We start from the raw sequence: 22,500 nt of genomic DNA on the forward strand, positions 1-22,500 counted from the left end.
TGCATCTATCCATCATAAAAGTGTATCTATCCATCGTAAAAGTGCATCTATCCATCGTAAAAGTGCATCTATCCATCGTAAAAGTGCATCTATCCATCGTAAAAGTGCATCTATCCATCGTAAAAGTGCATCTATCCATCATAAAAGTGCATCTATCCATCGTAAAAGTGCATCTATCCATCGTAAAAGTGCATCTATCCATCGTAAAAGTGCATCTATTCATCGTAAAAGTGCATCTATCCATCATAAAAGTGCATCTATCCATCGTAAAAGTGCATCTATCCATCGTAAAAGTGCATCTATCCATCATAAAAGTGCATCTATCCATCGTAAAAGTGCATCTATCCATCGTAAAAGTGCATCTATCCATCGTAAAAGTGTATCTATCCATCATAAAAGTGCATCTATCCATCGTAAAAGTGCATCTATTCATCTTAAAAGTGCATCTATCCATCGTAAAAGTGCATCTATCCATCGTAAAAGTGCATCTATTCATCGTAAAAGTGCATCTATCCATCGTAAAAGTGCATCTATCCATCATAAAAGTGCATCTATCCATCATAAAAGTGCATCTATCCATCATAAAAGTGCATCTATCCATCGTAAAAGTGCATCTATCCATCGTAAAAGTGTATCTATCCATCGTAAAAGTGCATCTATTCATCATAAAAGTGCATCTATTCATCATAAAAGTGCATCTATCCATCATAAAAGTGCATCTATCCATCATAAAAGTGCATCTATCCATCGTAAAAGTGCATCTATCCATCGTAAAAGTGTATCTATCCATCGTAAAAGTGCATCTATTCATCATAAAAGTGCATCTATTCATCGTAAAAGTGCATCTATCCATCATAAAAGTGCATCTATATTGATTACATATATATCTATGTGATATTCAGCTACAATTAAATGTTTTGCAATAAGACTAAATGTAAATGATGTCTAAGGTTTTTTTTTAATTATTATTATTTTTTTATTGGAATTGAAATTAGGAATCGATAAGAATCAGAATCGATAAGCAGAATCGGATTCGGAATCGTAAAATTAAAACGATACCCGCCCCTAGACAGGAAGTAAACAGAGCGTTACTGACAGACTGGGAATAGAGGAGCTGCAACAATGGAGAATATGAGGAGAATAATCAACATTCAAGCAGGAAAACCTGTTCTAGTAGAGCCTGAAACACTCAGTATAAGCCTGTAATCGGTCCTCTTTAAAAGTGTGCGCTCTTGATGATGTCCTTGAGAGGACAATTTTTTTTACACTTGTCTGTGTTAATGCATTTGTAAAAGAGAGTGTGTTTGTTTAACGTGTGTGTGTATTGATTTAGTAATGGCCCGTGCATCTATAGTTTGTTTCTATCATCGACACACTCGTCTGCTAGTGTTTATTTTACAGCACGCTTGTAAACACATGCTATGCTCACGTTAACCGTCTACATTTAGAGCTGGCGATGTGTTTAGCATGTCAGATTGTGTTCGAGTCGTTCTTATTGGCTGTCAGAGGTTTTGTTTGTGTGTGTTTGAATGTAGTCAGAAGTTGCAGTGGAGTCAAGTGTGTGTGTGTGGTGTTGAATGTCCTCTAGAGGGCAGTGTGTGTCCATGATCACTCTCTTGTGTTTGTGGACATCAGGATATGATGTCGTCACGCTCTGCTTCAAACACGTCACACGTGTGTGTTCATAGGCTTGCTGACTTCAGGGAAAAGCTGTGCTAAATGCAAATAATAAACTACAATTAATCATATAAAACTATGCAATGTTGTCGATGTCATGCAGTCAAATTAATCTTGGGTCACATGACACAAACTGCTCGTTTAGTGTGTATTTGAATGCCTTGCCTCGTCTCTCTGTCATTAAAAGCGTCACGTGATGTGCTGAGATCTAAAGCATATACTGCAGGAGGTTTACAGACGCCTCAGACGCTGCTCTGGTATCAGGTGTCCTGTAATGATGTGTTTAAAATAGCCCAGTGGTTCTGGGACAGCGCTCTGTTCTGCCTAATGATGCGCCTGTGTGTGTGTGTGTGTGTGTGTGTGTGTGAGAGAGAGAGAGAGAGACTGGTCTGCATTCAGATAGTGTGTGATTTTGAACAGAAATTATGTTACTGAGACCCACATATTTTTTGATATTTATTTTTTGTTATTAATTTAATTTTATGTATTTGATTTTTTATTTTATATATTTTTTTTTTCATCTCAGTCAGACATTTATTAAATTAGCTCTGGAATGTTCTAAAAATTTCAGATGATTTTATTTTTATTTATAGTGTTTATTCTTATCACAACAGTGTCAGACAGATAGAAATTGTTACTGAGACCCTCATATATATCATTTTATTTTATATATTTATATATTCAGATTTCAGATGATTTTATTTTTATTCTCTTATAATAACAGTGTCAGACAGAAATTATGTAACTGACACTCGTATATATATATATATATATATATATTTTGTCCTATATTAATTTACTTCTGAAATGTTCTAATAATTTCATATGATTTTATTTTTATTTATAGTGTGTATTTCTTGAACACAACAGTGTCAGACAGACAGAAACTGTTACTGAGAAATCAGAAATAATGTAATAATTTAAGGTTATTATTTATGTATAGATAGATAGATAGATAGATAGATAGGAATATTTATATATTTTTCCATGTATTTTACTTTTTTTTTGTAATTTAATTGCATTTTTCAGTCAGACATTTATTTATTTATTTATTTAGTTAGTTCTGAAACACTAATAATTCTGGATGTTTTTATTTCATCTGTATCTCACAGATTTGTCTTCTTTCACTGCAACAGTTGCCTTTTACTTTGGTTTCCCAGAGACCTGAAGGAAAATGAAAGGAGCGAGGCCTTGCGCAAGCTGTGTGTGTGTGTGTGTGTGTGTGTGTGTGTGTGTGTGTGTGTGTGTGTGTGTGTGTGTGTGTGTGCGTGTGTGCGTGTGTGCGTGTGTGCGTGTGTGCGTGTGTGCGTGTGTGCGCGTGTGCGCGTGTGCGTGTGTGCGCGTGTGTGTGCGCGTGCGTGTGTGTGTGATCAATGCGGCCCCTCAGACCGCCATCAGAGCCATTGAACACGAACACAAAGAGCAGACATTGTACGCCAGACTCCAGGAGTCAGACATTACACTGAAGGACACGAAATACAGGAGGAGTTTAACACAGTAAATGCATTGCACTTCATAAAGAAAACCGATATCAAAAGAATCATTTCAACTCGAAAACACATTTGCGTGGGCCACGTTCAAATTTTACCTTAACGCACGGCCTTCTGGGTCATTTATCTAATGCTTTGTGCATTTTTATGTTCAGCCACAGAAGTTTTGGTTAGGAAGCACATCTGAATCGGGCCGGTCGTAAACATCCTCCCTGATGTCTCTAATGGATCGCAGGTGCTTTGTTCATCGAATTAACATTGAATAACAATTAGCAAGCTCGCTATTTAATACGGGCCGACTGGAAGCAGATGAGATGAAATGAATGCTGGAGGGCTTAATGAGCATTAGAGATTATTACACAGATCATGAAATAAATAGATTATCCTGCGCGCTGAACAACTTTTGACTGATGTGTTTGAAGAAGACTTGCTGATTACTGCTGTTATAATGAGCTGAGTATTGAGGAGGGCTTGAATCACATGGAAACGCATCCGATTCACCCTGCAGATAGAGGAACATGGATTTTGTTTCGAGAACATGGAGCCCGTTTTTAGAATGAATAAAAAAATAAGCATGATTCATCTGCTGATTTTCATTTCATTAACTCATTCATAAGTTCATTCGTTTTAATAATTAAAAAATTTTTTTATTGATTTGAATTTATTGTTTTTAATTTAGTAATTTATTTAATTAATGTATTAATTTATTCATTTATTTATATGTTAATTGTTTATTAGTTTATTTATAAAATTCTATATGAGTGAGTCATTGATCATTCAAATGTCTATATGAGTGAGTCATTGAATCATTCAAATGTCTATATGAGTGAGTTATTGAATCATTCAAATGTTTATATGAGTGAGTCATTGAATCATTCAAATGTCGATATGAGTGAGTCATTGAATCATTCAAATGTCGATATGAGTGAGTCATTGAATTGTTCAAATGTCGATATGAGTGAGTCATTGAATCATTCAAATGTCGATATGAGTGAGTCATTGAATCATTCAAATGTCGATATGAGTGAGTCATTGAATCATTCAAATGTCGATATGAGTGAGTCATTGAATCGTTCAAATGTCGATATGAGTGAGTCGAGTCATTGAATCATTCAAATGTCGACATGATCATTGATTTTAGAACACATGCTGTTGATCACGTCACTACGACTATCAAAGGACAGATTGTGGATCGTGTGGAGAGTTATAAATATCTTGGTACAGTCATAGATTCAAAACTGTCATTTGTGTTGAATTGTGAAATGGTCTGTAAAAAGGGTCATCAACGTTTGAGTTGCCTTAGGAAACTTGCTAAATTTAATATTGACAGACACATGCTGACTTTGTTTTACTTTGCTTTTATTGAATCTATTATGTCATTTTCCATTGTGGTGTGGTATGGAAGCCTGTCGGTGAAGAATAAGAACTCCTTAAACCAAATTGTTAAATGGGCGAGTAGGATAATAGGAGTAAATCAAAGGTATTTAGGAAATATTTATACAAATCAGCTGTACCGGAAAGCAAGTGATGTCTTGAATGATCGGTAGCATCCCTTAAAGAATGATTTTCAGTTACTTCCTTCTGGTCGCTGGTTTGTGGCTTCGAGATGGAAGACTAGACGGTACAGGAATACTTTTGTTCCAGTGGCAATTTAAATTTTAAATAATATGAGTAAGAGAGATGTTTTAGTGTTTGATAGTTAATTTGGACAGAGGATATGTGTGTCATGGTGCAGCCTGTCATGATGTTTATATAAACCTGTAAATCTGTATGTGAAATGTTTTTTATGTTTCTTATGTCTTCTATGTTTCTTTTTTTTGGGTGACCGAATTCTTCTTTTATCTGCAAAACAAATTTACCTGCGGGTATGAAATAAAGATACCATACCATACCATATGAGTGAGTCATTGAATCATTCACTCAAACAGATTTCTGAAAAAAATAATGAAAACATTTTTAAATAGACGGCAGCAATTAACATTTTGTTAGAACCTCTAGTAAATTACTATTTATTCAGTTTAGATGTCTGTTCAGAGTGGTGATCTCTATTTGAAACAAAAAAATGGTGTTTCACAGTTCATCCAGAATCGTGCAGCTCTATTTTACGGTGAAGTGTGTTTGACTCTCTGCTCGTCCGCTCTCACTGCAGTTTCCTTTTCATCATGGAGACGCCGGAGCAAAATCATTGACCCGAGCTTCTTTGTTGTTCCAGAACAGTCACAGACACATTTTTCTTGCTGTCTCTTGTAAAGTTGTTCCTTTTATAGAAGGTTTTCTTTGAATCAGTGGCACAAAAGGGCCTGAAAAAAAACCCATTCTTCTTTCTTGTTTGTAGGGGAACCTTCCCAAATACTCCCACAACTCGCTGGTGGTCCAGGCCATGAAGACGAACGTCACGGATCCCGACATGCACGTGCTGTTTTTCGACGTGGAGGCCGTGATCATCCAGCTACTGACGGAGGAGGCGCAGCGTCCCAATCCCACTCTCGTCTCCCCAGAATCCCTGCAGAAAGCTCCCGGCGGGGCCGACAAGAGCGGGTCATTCCTGGCCAATAAGATTTTCAAACAGGTCAGACTCTTGCTTGTTTCTATCACTGAACAAAAGACTATCGCTGTCCTGCAGTCCATAGCAATCCACTTTACATTCAACTTTATAAACCTGTCTAATGTGTTCTTGCGTTTCATCTGCAGATCAATTGAATTGATCTGATGGTTGGAAAAGCCCTTATTGGGGAATTTAAATGTGGTTCAGGGGGAAGTGATTAAATGCATGTACAAATTTATTTGTTTTTACATAATTGTATTTATTATTATTTGTTTTATAATTGTCCTAAATTAAACTTAATTTAAAAAAAAATTAAATATAATTATAATTGTTCTATAAAAATATTTATATATTTATATTATATATTTTAAGACACAATTTTTTTTTACACTATTACTAGTTTGTTATAATTCGTAATATAAAAGTACTGAATTAAGATAATAAAAAAGTATTTAATAAAACATTTATATATATATATATATATATATATATATATATATATATAAACATTACATTTTTTTAAAATATTTTTATAAAGATGTATTTTTGTAAGAAATTATATATTTTTAGGAAGATAATAAATATTATTTTTAATGAATATATACAATTTGTATATACAATATATATAATATATACAAATAAATTAACATGAGTATAATAATAAATACTATATTTACTTATATTTATTATTATTAATTATATTTATTTGTATTTATAATTAATGGTTTTATATTTTATAAACATTTCATTTTACATGTTTATTTTTATAGGAAACATAGTTTAAAAACATAGTTTATAAAAAACATTATAAACATAGTTTAAAATTAAAAATGAATGATTAAAAGTAGTTAACAAGGTTATTATCGTAAACTAAAACTATTAAATCTTTTCAGCTAAGTGAAAAAAAAATTAAAAAAAGAATATTAGTTGAAAAACTTCAGAATATTTGCTTTTAAATATACTTTTAGAAATGTTGCATTGACAATACACTGAAATAAGTTTAAGTTGAATCACTAAAATTATTAGCTTGAAATAAATGCTAACTAAAATTGTAATAAAAATAAATTAAACTTGGATCTAGCTGGACACAACACAACAGGCACGCCGCACACACTTGTTTGGCCTTGGAGCTGGCCAAAGAGTAGAAGGCTAACGTTACGTTTTGAGTGGATGGCGAGCGCGAGACGCCGAAATGGATGCCACTAAAATTCTGAATGGAAAGTTTACTTTTAAAAAGTTGCCAAATGGTTCCATTGACAAGACCAAAGTGATCTGTGTGTTTTGTGGTTGTGAACTTGAGCGATCATCGCAGCACGTCCAGTCTGAAACACCACTTGATGGCCAAGCACACACACAGCTGATGCGATTATTTGCTCCGAGTGTGAATGTTAGTGTGAAATTGAACACTACAGTATATGCCAATGTTGTTTTCAATAAAAAAAACATTTGCACAAAGCAAGCCGATCCACTTTTCCATGTTGATAAGAGCATTAAAATGAGAAAAAAAATAATGGGACAAAAAGAAATCAAGGGACATTTAGAATAGATAAAAATGTGCGATTAATTGCGAGTTAACTATGACATTAATGCGATTAATCACGATTAAATATTTTAATCGTTTGACAGCACTAATATATATATATATAAAGGCACATAATGAAATTTCTACTAAAATAACACTGGTAGTCAAAAGCTTTAGGCTTTATTTTGCTTTCTAGATGTAAAAAAAAAAAGAGAAAGGAGAAATAAAAGCATAAAAAATCGTATGTTGTTGGTTTATTTGTCGTCACATGTTCCATCACTTCACCTGCACAGGTAAAGGAGACCATTAAAGAAAACATCAAGGAGCACCTGCTGGACGAAGACGAGGATGAAGAGGAGGAGCAGCGTCGGCGTGAGGAGAAGTCGAAGTCTCTGAGTCTCCTGGAGTACAACCTGACCATGGACACGGCCAAGCTCTTCATGTCCTGCCTGCACGCCTGGGGCCTGAACGGGGACCTGGACGAGGTGTGTGTGAACCGGCTCGGCATGCTGCGCCCACACACACCCATCTCCTTCGGCCTGATCTCGCGCGGCGGGCACATGTCTCTGATGCTGCCCACCTTCAAGGACTCGCTGCTCCGCCGGCTGGCGCAGGGGGCGGTCGAGAAGCTCTCCGTGTCCGAGGTCGTGGGGAAGGGAACGTACGGCGTGTCGAGAGCAGTGACCACGCAACACCTGCTGTCCGTCATCTCACTCGCTAACACACTGATGGGCATGACCAACGCCACGTTCATCGGAGAGCATATGAAGAAAGCGCCAGTCAGGTGACATCACACACACACACACACATACATACATGCACATACATACATACTCACACACATACATACTCTCTCACACACACACACACACACACACACACACACACACACATACATGCGCGCACAAACACATACATACATACACAAGCACACGCACACACACAAACCAAACACTCATAATGATCACTAGTTAATAATTTTATCCCATAAAACTCATCTTTGATCACCAAAATTACATATTTAAATGTAGAAAAAAAAATCCAATTTTTCCTCGAAAAAGGCCTTAAAACAGCTTAAATGTAACTCGACACCCTTGCCTCATTTAGTATGCGCGGTTCTATGAATATGCAAATGAGCCCCGCCTCCACTCACTCACTCAGCTCAGAGATCCACTGGTTGACGATCACACGTTGATCTGATTGGTTACAAGGTAGTTTGTGACGTCAGAAACACCAGCGATTTCAAAACATTTCTGTTGAAATAAAATATTAGGTTTTGAACTTAATGAAAATTTACAAAAGTTGCTTTGGCAATAAACCAAAATAAGTTGAAGTTGAGGCACTACAATTATTAAGTGGAAATAATAAAAAAAAACTAAAACTGAAATAAAAATAAATTAAACCTGAATAGCAATATAAAATAAAAGCATATAACGAAATTACTACAAATTTAACTAAAATTAACATAAAAATGAAAAATATTAATAAAGCTAAGATAAATAACACTGGTCAGGAACATATAACAAAGAAGGACTGGATCATATCTCACCCACAGAAAATAAGGAATAAACATGAGACATTATGTTTTGTATGAAGAAAATAGAGCCTAGTTTTAGATGTTTTTATTTATTTATTTATTTATTTATTTGCATTTAAATTATTATCTGGACAATTTACTCAAAAATTCTCATAATCACAATGCATAATCGTAATAATTTTTGATTATGTGAATAAAATAAAAAAGATTTAAGTAAATAAATGATATAGAAACATATATATATATTGCTTTTTTATATTAATACATTTTATTTATTTTATTATGTACAAACGAAGACTGTGGTGTGAAAATGCACTGACATATTTAGCGTTATAATTTATCATTTTTAACTTATTTACATATTTTTTTCTTTGCATTTTAATTTCAATAAAAATTTGTAAATTTCTTTTGTAATAATTTTTTTTAATTAGTTTATTTCCTTACATGTCTAATATAGCTCTCTTTAATTTAATTCTTATTTCAGTTTTATTTTGAATTATTATTATTAAAGAACTTAAAGGAAAAAAAAAAAGATAAATGACATCTCGGCAAAATGTGAGAAAGTAAACCACCCTCAGGTGTTTCGGCCCCGCTGGTTCTGTTGTTTACCTGTGTTCTCGTATGCGTGTCTGGGGGCTTTGGCTCCCTCGGGTTCCCAGGGGTGTGATGGAGGTTCAGGACAGTGAGAAACAGCACGCAGCGCCTCGTCTGCACGCAGGGGCCTCGACCGGCGCTCGTTCTCAGGGGCCGGGGCAGTTGTTCTGGTCATAACGGCCCCGCGGGGTGAAGCCGCTGAAGGCTATCGAGCTCTTTCTCTCGCTGGTTGTTTGCTGATCGTTCAGCTTGTCCGCAGGTGAGAGATTTCAGTCTCGTGTTCAGAGCTCTGCAGGTGAACTAGCAGCAACACGTGAAATCCGTCGATACGCGCCGTCAGTGTGTTTGTGCACATGTTTAGATTGAAGGGCAGCGCCACCGATTTCTTTCAAAGTCAGTTTTACCCTTGAAACAACTTTCGTGAGTCGATATAATGAGGGTAATTTTGAAGGAGCGGTTTATTTGAAGGGTTAGCGTTATATTTCACGCTAATTTAATCTTGAATTATTTATATGTGATCAGAATCACTGTATAAATATCATGCAATTTGCATAACCATAATGCTTTCTTAATGGTGTTTCTTTGTGGATTTTCATTATTGAATTTTACAATAAGGCTCCATTTGGTAACATTATTTAACTGCGTTAGTTAACAAGAACTAACAATACAGTTATAAAGCATTTATTAATCTTAGTTAATGTTAATCTCAACATTTACTAATATATTAGTTGCATCTGTTTGTATTATTTAATGGACCCGAACTAACAATGAACAGCTGTTATTATTAACACTAACATTAACAAAGATTAATGAATACTGTAACAAATATATTGCTTATTGTACTACAGTAAGATAAATAAAATAAATATTTTAGGAAGATCACACACACACACACACACACACACACACACACACACACACACACACACACACACACACACACACACACACACACACACACACACATATATATATTATTATTATTATTATTTTATTTTATTTATTTTTTTAGAGATGTGTTTTATAAAAAAAATGATATTTTAAGACATTATTTTTAAATAATTGTATTAATTATAATTTGTAATATAATTTTTACTAATTTAAGATAATAAAATGAATTTAGGAAAATGAATTTAGGAAAATGAATTTAATTTAGGAAAATGATTGATTAATTCTTTTTTTTCAAACATAAGCATAAATTAAAGGAAGTACAAGTCCTTTTTTATAATTTAAATAATCATATATGTTTTGCATAAGGTAATGAGAATTCTAGAGAAATATGTTTAACTATCATGAAAATAATGTCTCCATGCAAAAATATTTGATTATTTAATTAGATTTTTGGGGTAAAAGGTAAAACATGACCTGAACATGTTTGCTTCGAGAGTCCTGTGTTTCAGTTCAAACACTAATATTTTCCATTACTATTATGTATTTAATTTACAGACTTTATGAGTGAGTCACTGAATCATCACTGTATAAATATCATGAAATTTGCATAACCATAATGCATTCTTAATGGATTTTCATTTTTGAATTTTACAACAAGCCTCCATTTGTTAATATTATTTAGCGACATTAGTTAACAAGATAACATTAGTTAACACGGTATAAATGAATTGGTTACTCTATACATCATGAAATTTGCATAATCATAATGAATTCTTAATATTCATATTTTATAAAATAAAGTAATATGAGTATAATAGTAAATGCCACATTAAGTATATTAATTATATTTGTTAGTAACTAACATTAACAAAGATTAATAAATATGGTAACAAATATATTGCTTATTGTTAGTTAATGCAATGTTAACAAATGGGTTTTTATTGTAAATAAAGTAAATGTAAAAATGACTGTAATACATTGATTATTTTATTTACACAAGCATAAATTATCGTTTAAATAATTCATAATCATGTATGAGAAATGTACTTAATTATCATGAAAATAATGGCATTGCAAAAAATATTTTTATTATTTCATGATATTTGACCTGAACATGTTTGCCTTGAGAGTCGTACGTTTCTTTTCAAACTCTAATATGTTGTATTACTATTATGTATTTGACTTTATGAGTGAGTCATTGAATCGTTCACTCAACTGACTTTACAATTTAAACGTTTTATAGTTGACAGCAGCAATTAACATTTTGTAAGAACCCTGAGAAAATAACGTTATTTGTTATAATCTATATTTTTTTTGTATGCTAATTTTTTTCCACATGAACTACATCCTTTCTGTTTACACACAGATATTAAAACATTTCTGAACATCTTTCAATCTCGGCGTTGCTCTGAGCAAAATCTGCTCCACACTTTTATGAGGCAATTTCACATTTACGGCCTTGCTTTAGATTTGTTTTCTAAACGCTTTGGAGGGCAAAGTTACGCAGTGGAAAGCTAAAACGGCCAAAAAGATGGTATTTTCAATAACTTGTCAATAAACTTCTCCAACAAGCCCAGGATGAAGCTGGCAGAAATGTTACCGTTGAAATAAAAGCAGTGTATTATTGCTGTTGGTGGACGACGTCTGGACCGTTTCCATCAAACTGCAGTTTTAGTGTCTTTTATAATGAGTTCAGACGGTTTTATAAAGCGGCTAAAACTTTCCTGACACACTCACTCACTCACTCACTCACACACACACACACACACACACACACAAACACACACACACACACACACACACACACACACACACACACACACACACACACACACACGTTTCTTGAGTTCCTATCAAATGCCTTTTGACTGTATAGTTTGGGAAGTGAAACGTTCCAAGCGAGTCTCTTACTAAACCTACAGCTTCTTAGACTCCGTCAGAAGTCGTTTATTTCATGCCTCCTCTCCCCTCTTAACATGTGCTTTTAAAAAGCTGAACTCTGAGCAGAATGTGGAATCAAAGATCTCACAGAAGCTTCATCTGAAGCTTTAACGAGGTCAGGCTCTCGTTAGAGTGAATATGACAGGTGGAGCGGAGAGTGATGATGACAGGACGAGACGGTAGACACCAACACTGAAGAAAGACAGAGAGAGAGTCAGCAAGTATGAGAGAGAGAGAGAGAGAGAGAGAGAGAGAAGAGATAACAAGCTGACTATACGAAGACATCTTCGTATTTTTTTTTTTGCAGCTAGGGTTGAGTGATATTTCTTGCATGGATTCAAAACAATATATTTTAATATTTTTTGCAGTCTTTTCATGATCATTATACATTTTAATATTTTTTTTTACTTTATTTATTTTTTATTTTATTTTCCAACCAGTTGTTGTCAGGTAGATTCAAATAGTTTAATGCAACAGTTAAAAATGCAGAAACATGTTGAAGTATTTGCATTAGGGGTGTGCAATATTGGCAAAATTAATACCTCAATATTTGGGGGGAATTTGTTGATAATATTTTGATGATATTTTTACATTCTTCAAAAATGTGTTTGTGACAGTGTTATTTTAGTTGTATTCATATTTTGAATAAGCTTTTATTTTTTATAGTTTTTATATAAATTTTAATAAAATTTTTAGTCATTTCATGTGCTTTTGTGCTTTTTATTTATTAATTTATTCATTTAAATTATGCTATTTAGGTTTAGTTTATTTTTATTTCAGTTTTAGCTTTTATTTATTTCCTGTTAATTCATTTTAGTGCTTCAACTTAAAATGTTCATTCAGTTTAAGTTTTTCGACTAATATCTATTTTTTATTTCACATAAATGTTATTGATAATAACCCTGGTTTGCAGAAGCTTTATTGTACTCGCTCGCGCTTGTTAAGAGGATATTAATTGTTTCTTATGATATATATATATATATATATATAAACATATTTAAGGAAAAAAGGTCTTATTTATTTACTTAAAACAAAGACATTCAAGTAAAAACAGTGAAACAGTGATTTACCACAAAAAACGATTATAATGAGAGCATTTTAAACACATGGCAATACACTGAAATAAGTTTATGAAGTATTGAAATTAGGAACTCAAAATAAATAACTACAACTAAAACTGAAATAAAAATAAGGTAAAAACTAATAAAATGACAAAAGCACATAACAAAATGACTAAAAATGAAACTAAATTTAACACAAAAACAATATGAAAACAAAATATTAATAAACTAAAATAACACACACACACACACAGTCCTGCATAAACACACACGTGCGTGTATCTGCTCACACACACTCCTGCTGGTCTGATGTTGAATTCTGTGCTGCAGATACAGTATGTGTGTTAAATATTTCATTTGGGCTTTTGTGTTTCAGACCCCCAAGACCAGGAGCCCCCGAGAGCCCGAGACACAGCGGCCCTCAGGCCTCCAGCCCGGCCCTGCAAGGGCAGATCAAACAAGGTGAGTACAAAGATCTGCTCTCGCTGTGAAACAAACACACACAAAACACTCAGACGGACACTATTTTTATATAAAAAAAAAAATATATGTATATATATTTTTTAGAACAGGAACCATGTTTTAACTAATCAGTTGTTGTCGGGTAGATTCATAATGTTAAATGCAGTAAAGATTTGCATTACGGGCGTGTGATATCAATAAAAATGTATCTTAATATTATTATTTTTTTTTTTTAATTATTTTTTTTTATTTATTTTTTTTATTCAGAGGAACTATAACTTGACTAATCAGTTGTTGTCGGGTAGATTCATAATGTTAAATGCAAGAGTTAAAATGCAGTAAAGATATAGAAATATTTGCATTAGGGGTGTGCGATATTGACAAATGCATATCTTAATATTTTATTATTTTATTTTATAAAATATACAATTTTATAAGATATAGAAGTATTTGCATTATATGTGATATCGGCAAAAATTTATATTACAATACTTTTGGGTATTTTTTTCAATAACAACATTTAAAGTTTATTCTCCTTTTCATACTAACATAGGTTTTCTATTATCTAGTGCACTTTTCTTTCACTGTCTGGTTTTTAGATGCTTTCTTCCCGTTCTGTATGTCTTGCATTTCATATCGTCCAGCTGGAGAAAATGCTGATCTTAGCAAACGCCAATAATAATGCATTTTGTTTGGCACTGAAGCTCTGTTATGGAAGATTCTAGATAACATGCACCAGAAAAAGTGTCCGGTTTAGTGGAGGGTGTCCGTTTAAACCCTGTTAGTAACAGACACACACACACAATATTTTATTTATTTTATTTATTTTATTTATTTTATTTATTTTATTTATTTTATTTATTTATTTATTTTATTTTATTTTATTTTATTTTATTTTATTTTATTTTATTTTATTTTATTTTATTTTATTTTATTTTATTCAGAGGAACCACGATTTGACTAATAAGTTGTTGTTGGGTAGATTCATAGTGTTAAATGCAAGAGTTAAAATGCAGTAAAGATATAGAAGTATTAGCATTAGGGGTGTGCGATATCAACAAAAATTGACATCTCAATATATATATATATATATATATATATATATTCGATCTTTTCATACGAACATAGCTTTCTATTATTTAGTGCACTTTTCTTTCATTCTGCCTTTTCTTTTATCTTTTTTTATTTTTTATAAATTTTTAAATTTAAATTAAATTTTTTTTTTTTTTTTTTGCATTTTGTTTGGCATTGAAGCTTTGTTAGACAACTTCTAGATAACATGCACTGTTTAGTGCAGGGTGTCTGCTTGAACCCTGTTAGTTACACACACACACACACACACACACACTCTTCCTCCACACGTGCCCTAATTTGTCCCCCGTCCCGAGCTGCTATTGTTGGGCCACAATGGAGGAGGACTGTGAATAATGTCTTGTGTTCAGTTGCTCACGCCACACGCCTGTTTGGCTCATTCACAGGGAAGTGTGTGTGTTGTGTTCTTCTCTTCGACCAGAAGGCCCTGCAGCGTTTCTTTCTCATGCTAAAGTCTTTCACCGGACAAAACAGCGCGAGCAGCGTCAGCCCTCCGTGTCCGGCGTCCTGACACGCGCCTGTCCGATGAATTCTCACGCCGGACCAGATTGCGTTTAGAGAAGGAGAATGTTATGATCTCTCTCTCTCACACACACACACACACAGAGAGAGAGAGAGGGTCCTCTGAGATGTGTTGAGAATATTGATCTAACACTTCTCTTTAGGTTTGTACACATAATGAAAGTTATTCAACGCGTGTAGCGTTTTCCCCTCCTCTCGTTTCCTCGTATTGATCCGGACGGGTTTGTGGAACTGCTCAGGTTGTGTTATTAAGTGTTTTTTAATGGAGTCGTTCTTTAAATCGCGTGCCGAGATAAAAGCCGAGCGTGTGCCGGCAGAAACATGCAGATCTCGCTGTGCGTTACGGAGAAGTTTCAGTCCGAGAGCCTGTATGTTTTAGCACAGGAACACTGACATAAAATATGTTTTTATTGTCATGAAGTGCTGAAGACTTTTAAAATTCACCTTTTTTCATGTCTGTCTTTGATCGATATATGCTGTTGTATGATCTATTTAGCAGACTTAAAATGTAAATGAAAACTTGATTGAGGACTGCATTACTAGTATAGTAATGGTTAACCGATATGCTGATACTGAGCCGTATTTATTGATATTTATTTAAATATATACTTATATATATATATATATATATATATATATATATATATATATATATATATATATATATATATATATATATATATACATAAGGGGTTCGATTGCAAGGGGTTGCATAAGGGGTGTGCGATATGGACAAAAATGTATGTCTCTATTTTATTTTTATTATTATTTTATTTTTTTATAATGGTGACTTTAACAGTTCACTGGTAGCTGATAAGAAGTCTACAAAATATAGTGTAAAATCCTTAATTTACATGATGTTTATGATATTAACAGAAATGCATTTCTTTAAAAAAATTATTTTATTATCCACTGAAAGATTTTCCTTTTTATAAATAAAATTAATTTCTTGTTTTCATTCTACAAAGATTGCTTTGTATATTTAGGGCACTTTTTTCTTTCGTAAAAATGTTTTCTTAAAAAAAAAATTAAAAGATTTGTTGGTTTGCATGGTGAAGTAAAGCCCGTAGCTGCAGTTTGCGCTTATTTACCAAATAATTTTGTCAGATGAATACCGTAACCAAGTTTAGTGTTTTTGTTCTTCCCTCATATTTAACATAATTAAAAGATATTTTCCTGATATTTTGATGGTTTACTCGAGCTGTTTCTCGCCTCGGGACGTCAGGTTTGGTCGCAGCCTCACTGAGGATGATGTGCTCCTAGAAAAACACTTGTTTGTTTGTTTGTTTGACAAACCACACTGCACTGTTTTTCTCTCCACTCTGCAGGATCCCTGTCTCTCTGTCTGCATGCATGGCTTCGCTCTACCATCTCTCTCTCTCTCTCTCTCTCTCTCTCTCTCTCTCTCTCTCTCTTTCGCTCTCTCTATCACTCATGGGATTTGTAATTCTTGCTCATAATTGTTCATTTTACAGGTGCAGCTAAATGTTTTGGATCACTTGAGTATGATTCTGCTTGAGTAAGAGGAGCATGATTCTGGATAATTTGAGAAAATCACGATTTATTTGTTTAAATTAGAGATTACGGTTGAAACAAATAACGTTATTTTCTCGAGGTTCTGACAAAATGTTAATTTTTTTCTAAGTCAGTTGAGTGAATGATTCAATGACTCACTCATAAAGACTTCACTTATTTCATAACTGGATGATTCAGTGTTTTTGAACAAATCTCTTGAGTGAATGATTCAATGACAAACACATTTTAACAGTCACTTGTCGCCACCTACTGGTGTAATGATGTAATTGATACAATCTTTATTTGAAGCATCAAGTTACTTTCAAAAGGTGATTTACTCTAATGATCGCTACTGTAGACATCAGGGTTTATATCTGAACTATAATCTTTTATTCCAGTGCTTCTGTGATCATATGAATGATTGTAAGACAGAAATAATGAAACTGTGTGGCTGAAAAGACTGTTTGTGAAGCTGTTTCATATCTCTAATAGACAGAGGAGAATTGTTGTAATTTAGGAATGAGATTGTGTGGGTGTTTGAATTGAGATCACAATCTTTTAACTATTAATCTTGCAGCTCTAATATATTCACACAGTATATATATAAAAGCATCAGTTTAAAAGGTTCAATTGAAAAACTTGTGTTGAATTAACCATATTTTATCCAGGTTTCAGAATAATGCTTTTCACCACAAACATTTACTATGCTAATAAAAGTTTCCATCTGGAAACCACTATAATAAGAGGAATGTAATGAAAGCTTTAGTAGCGTTTATTAATATCTGATGATCCGACAGTACAGTAACGGTTTTAGGGCAAATGCTGACTGAACTACTTTTGTGGAAGTTGATATTAAAAACTATTGAAGCAGATTTTATTCTTGCTGCTTTATGGACCCGTATTAACTATACAGAATTTAAAATTTTGCACTTAATACATTAGCATTTTTTTACTTAAATTCAAATGTTTTATTTAATATGAAACAGCAAAGACGAAAAAGTGTCTAAAAATTATTTAAAAATGCATTTATTCTGTAATGCTTAACATTTTTAGCCTTTTGTTAATACATTAGTTCACAAGTATTATCAATAAAAAATACTCGTGAAGCATTTATTAATCTTAGTTAGTATATTAATGTCAACATTTACATGAAATAAAAATCAGAAGTTGTATCTGTTCATATTATTGTGGACCATTAACATTAACAACGATTAATGTTTATGTTAGTTAATAACAAATTTTAACTAATAAGAGCTCATTGTAAAGTGTTACCAATTATTCTTATACATTTATAAAAAAAATAATAAAAAAATTGTCTAAAATATTGGTTTTGATACCAGTCGTATTTTGTGGAAACTGTTACCATAGTTAATAATAATTATAAAATCTGGAATTTTTGGGTGATAATCTCACTAATAACCATAATAACCAATTACTTACTCATTTTTAATTTTATTAATTTTTTTCTGTGTCCATGTGAGTGTTCAGTGCCGATGTATTCAGTTTATTTTCATTTAATAACAGCCGCTTTACTCTTCTAACACTGCTGGAGGCCTTTTTCCGTCTCTCTTTCTTTCTTTCTTTCTTTCTTTCTTTCTTTCTTTCTTTCTTTCTTTCTTTTTAATTTTCTTTCTTTCTTTTTGTTTCACGGATCTTTTCCTCTCTTTTCAAGCTGCCGCCACTGTTCCGTCTTCTGCTTCAGGAGTGTCTCACTCTCCCTCAGTCAATGAAGGTATTCTCTCTGAATAAAGGCCTCTCTCTCTCTCAATCTCTCTCTCTCTCTTTCTCTTTCTTTAGCCGCACTCGTTTTCTCTCCCTCTGCTTTCCGTCCGCCTCGCGCTCAGTGCCTGTGTTTTCTGTCTGTGTCAATGTATATGTCTTGGACTGCATGCTTACTTTATACACACACACACACACACACACACACACACACACACACACACACACACACACACACTCACGTTTATCTTCAGATCCTCAGTGTTTTAATAAACATCTTTACGAGTGAAATAATTAAATCCTTAAAGCAGTTGTTTCTGTACTGTATATACTGTAGATATAGAAATAAAAACAATTATAAACATTTAAACAAAATAATAGTTTACAATAAGGTCTCATTTGTTGACGTTACCTAATACATCAAATAACATAAACTATCAATGATCAATATATTTGTAAAGCATTTATTGACTTTTGTTAATGTTAGTTAATAAAAATGTTCATGTTCTTGTTGGTTCACACTTAACAAATACAACTATTATTAGTAAATGTTAAAATCAACAATATCTGAGGTTAATAACTTTATTGTTTTTTTGTTAGTTCAATTTTTCAATTAAATCCTATTCTAAAGTGTTTGCAAAATATATATATATTTTTATTATTTCAGAGATGTTTTATTCCATTCTGCATTTGGAACATTTTATTTTAAACATATTTAGAAATGTTTTAAAATGCTTCTGAAATTTGAAATTTCTTTAAATAAATAAAAAATAGAAAATTACCCGTTCCCACAATGCATTATTTTTTATAAAGAATTTAGTCATACAAAAATACATTTGGATGTAAAATTTACCGCTGGTGAAAATCATTACAATAAGTTTAACATTAGTTTACTACATTAGTTAACATGAACTTACAGTGAAAATTACTGCAAAAGCATTTATTAATCTTAGTTAGTTAATTTCAGCATTTACTAATATATATATATATATTTTTTTTAAAGTCTCTGTTAACAATAGTTCATGAACAAATAATGACCAATACTATTATAATAAACATAAACCAAGATTATTAAATGCTGTAAAACACATTGTTCATGTTAGTTAATATATTAACTGATGTTATTGTAAAGTATTTTAAGCAAAAAAGCAATTGTAATTGACATTTTTATTCAAAAGAGAGCCAAATATGTAGCAAGTAAAATGTAGAATTTTCCACAAGCTGTTTAAAAAAATAAATGGTGGTAAATGTCAAGTTATATTTTTGTATCAATGTTTCTGCTTCGCACTTCTTTCCCTTCTTAGAGATCCAGTCTAGATTTGTCTTTTTTTTTTTTATCAGTTTTTATAAAGCGATGGCCTGAATGTACAGTAGTTGTTAGAATATTTTCCTAAAGGTAAGTTTGTTGATCTTGTTTCACAAAGAAATGTAATTTCTTTGAAGTTTCTCTCCTCAGAAGTTTTCCCGAAAGCTGTTCCATATATTTCTGATATATGTGATTCTGTGTTGGATGTTGCTCATCATGAATATGAAACGTTGCTCATGTTTTTCTAGGGTCCTGTCAGGCCGGGCTTCAGATCTGCAGGGCTGTTGTGTATCGCCGTGATTGACTCTCTGTGTGATTGTGTGTTTGTGTAGGTTGGAGTCAGCTGGCCGCCATGCATTGTGTCATGCTTCCTGATCTTCTGGGTCTGGATAAATTCAGGCCTCCTCTACTGGAGATGCTGGCGCGCAGATGGCAGGACCGCTGCCTGGAGGTAGTAAAGTGTATTATTAGCGGCTTTCGCACCGGATAAACCTTTTCATAGTTCCTAGAACTATTGGCGGAAGTTCCCGGATTTTGGCGCGTTCGCACCACAGGAGCTAGGAACGATTTTAATTCTAGGAACTCCTTTTGGAGGAACTAATTGAGCTCCTATTTCAGAGTCGGTCTAAACCAGCACTATAGGAATTATATGTGACGTTAGTGTTCGCTGATTGGCTGAACGCAAGCGAAACACCAGCTCCCGCTATTTTTTAAAAGGCTGTGTAAACACACAGATTATAGCCTATAGATTTACTCCACAAACTAACTCTACGAACAGGGAAAACAGTAAGAGATGGACCTCTTAACCTACAACGTGACTTTGAGGGGACCAAGAGAAACATGATTATGTATTTTTGCTCAGCAACACTGGACATCAACCACACTGCATACGTTAATACCTTTACACTACTGTCTACTTTCTATGTATAACAGTTCTATCTAATAAAGTATTAGACAGGTCTGTTAGACAGATCGTAAACTAATGAACATGGAGAATCTGCCGTTCTCAGCTCCGTCAAAATAAAAGTCACAACAACAAGCGCGGCTCTTCAGAGTTCCTACTAGCGGTGCAAATGCAACCAGGAAAATGTTCGTAGGGGAACCATTAGTTCTCGGGGAACTAAGTTCCTAGAACTATCCAGTGCGAAAGCCCCTATTGATATTTCAATAGTTACATATTTGTTTATTATATTCAAATCTTTTTTTAGGGATGCACCGGTATGAAAATGTTGGCCAATACCGATAACCGATAATTCTTTATATTTGTAAGCCGATAACCGATAATTCTTTATATTTGTAAGATGATAACGATAATTCTTTATATTTGAAAGCCGATAACCGATAATTCTTTATATTTGAAAGCCGATAACCGATAATTATTTATATTTAAAGGCCATTAACCGATAATTATTTATATTTGTATACCGATAACCGAAAATTCTTTATATTTGTTAGCCGATAACCGATAATTCTTTATATTTGAAAGCCAATAACCGATAATTCTTTATATTTGAAAGCCGATAACCGATAATTCTTTATATTTGTGAGCCAATAACGTATAATTATTTATATTTAAAAGCCATTAACCGATAATTCTTTATATTTGTATGCAGATAACCGAAATTTTTTTATATTTGTGAGCCAATAACCTATAATTATTTATATTTAAAAGCCATTAACCGATAATTCTTTATATTTGAAAGCCGATAACCGATACAAACACACACTTATAATGTTCTCATGATAATTTTATGTAGCTTATTTGATTTCAATCATATTTCAAGCAATTCAAAACCATCATGGTGTACAGTGCGCATCTGAAGCGTCTCAGCTGAAGGAAGTAATACACTATTTATCAGATTTAAGATATCGGGCAAATTTTTTGTCGGGCCGATAACAATAACATAAAAAATAACATTAAAAATGTACATATATTGGCCGATACCGATATGGTTGCCGATATATCGTGCATCCCTAGTCCTTTGTTTTTGTGAGCCATGCGATCTGTGTGTGTCAGAGTGTGACGTCCGTGACCGCAGAGGTGTCGTACGTCACACTGAGAGAGAAATGAAGAAAGACTGACGGAGAAAGAGAAAGAAAAGAAAGAAAGAGACGCTCTGTTAAGCATCCTTAATCCTTTTTCTCCAAGGGTCCCTCTCTGTCTCTCTCTCTCTTCTCGCATTCACTTTCACTCGTATCTCGCAGCTTTAGCACCTGCTAACCCCGCGGGACAAAGACACACACTCCATCTCTCTCAATGGCTTCTTTCAGGCTCGTGCTTTATTCCTGCGCTTCATCTCAGCGGTCGGGCATTTGAGTTCGGCTGCCGGGGCTTCAGTTAGAACTGCACTTTCTTAGAGAGAGCCTTTTCAACAGGAGCGTGTGTAAACCTGACACGTGTGTGTGTGTGTGTGTGTGTGTGTTTGTGTGTGGCTATAACTCCACTTTCTTAGAGAGAGCCTTTTCAACAGGAGCGTGTGTAAACCTGACACGTGTGTTTGTGTGTGTTTGTGTGTGGCTATAACTCCACTTTCTTAGAGAGTCTTTTCAACAGGAGCATGTGTGTAAACCTGACGTGTGTGTGTGTGTGTGTGTGTGTGTTTGTGTGTGGCTATAACTCCACTTT

The 22,500-nt window shown here is 33.6% G+C and overlaps 1 protein-coding gene and 1 long non-coding RNA gene across 3 annotated transcripts in view; one reads left to right on the forward strand and one right to left on the reverse strand.

Moving 5' to 3' along the window:
* wdr7 (WD repeat domain 7) overlaps positions 1-22,500 on the forward strand; it is a 114,988-nt gene that overhangs the window by 26,391 nt on the left and 66,097 nt on the right. For both annotated transcript variants that reach the window (XM_082141556.1, XM_082141557.1), the window contains exons 15-18: positions 5,503-5,736; positions 7,528-8,018; positions 13,635-13,720; positions 20,207-20,325. In XM_082141556.1, the coding sequence (XP_081997682.1) occupies positions 5,503-5,736; positions 7,528-8,018; positions 13,635-13,720; positions 20,207-20,325 (930 nt within the window). The remainder of the gene's footprint in view (positions 1-5,502; positions 5,737-7,527; positions 8,019-13,634; positions 13,721-20,206; positions 20,326-22,500) is intronic.
* Positions 20,243-22,500, reverse strand: part of LOC309478248 — a 2,330-nt gene continuing 72 nt past the window's right edge. The window contains exons 1-2 of the long non-coding RNA XR_014198904.1: positions 21,596-22,500; positions 20,243-21,407 (exon numbers count right to left, since the gene is read on the reverse strand). The exon at positions 21,596-22,500 is cut by the window's right edge and continues 72 nt beyond it. This is a non-coding gene — a long non-coding RNA (uncharacterized lncRNA). The remainder of the gene's footprint in view (positions 21,408-21,595) is intronic.

Source organism: Leuciscus leuciscus (assembly GCF_965113295.1).
Source record: "Leuciscus leuciscus genome assembly, chromosome: 16".
NCBI lineage: Eukaryota > Metazoa > Chordata > Actinopteri > Cypriniformes > Leuciscidae > Leuciscus > Leuciscus leuciscus.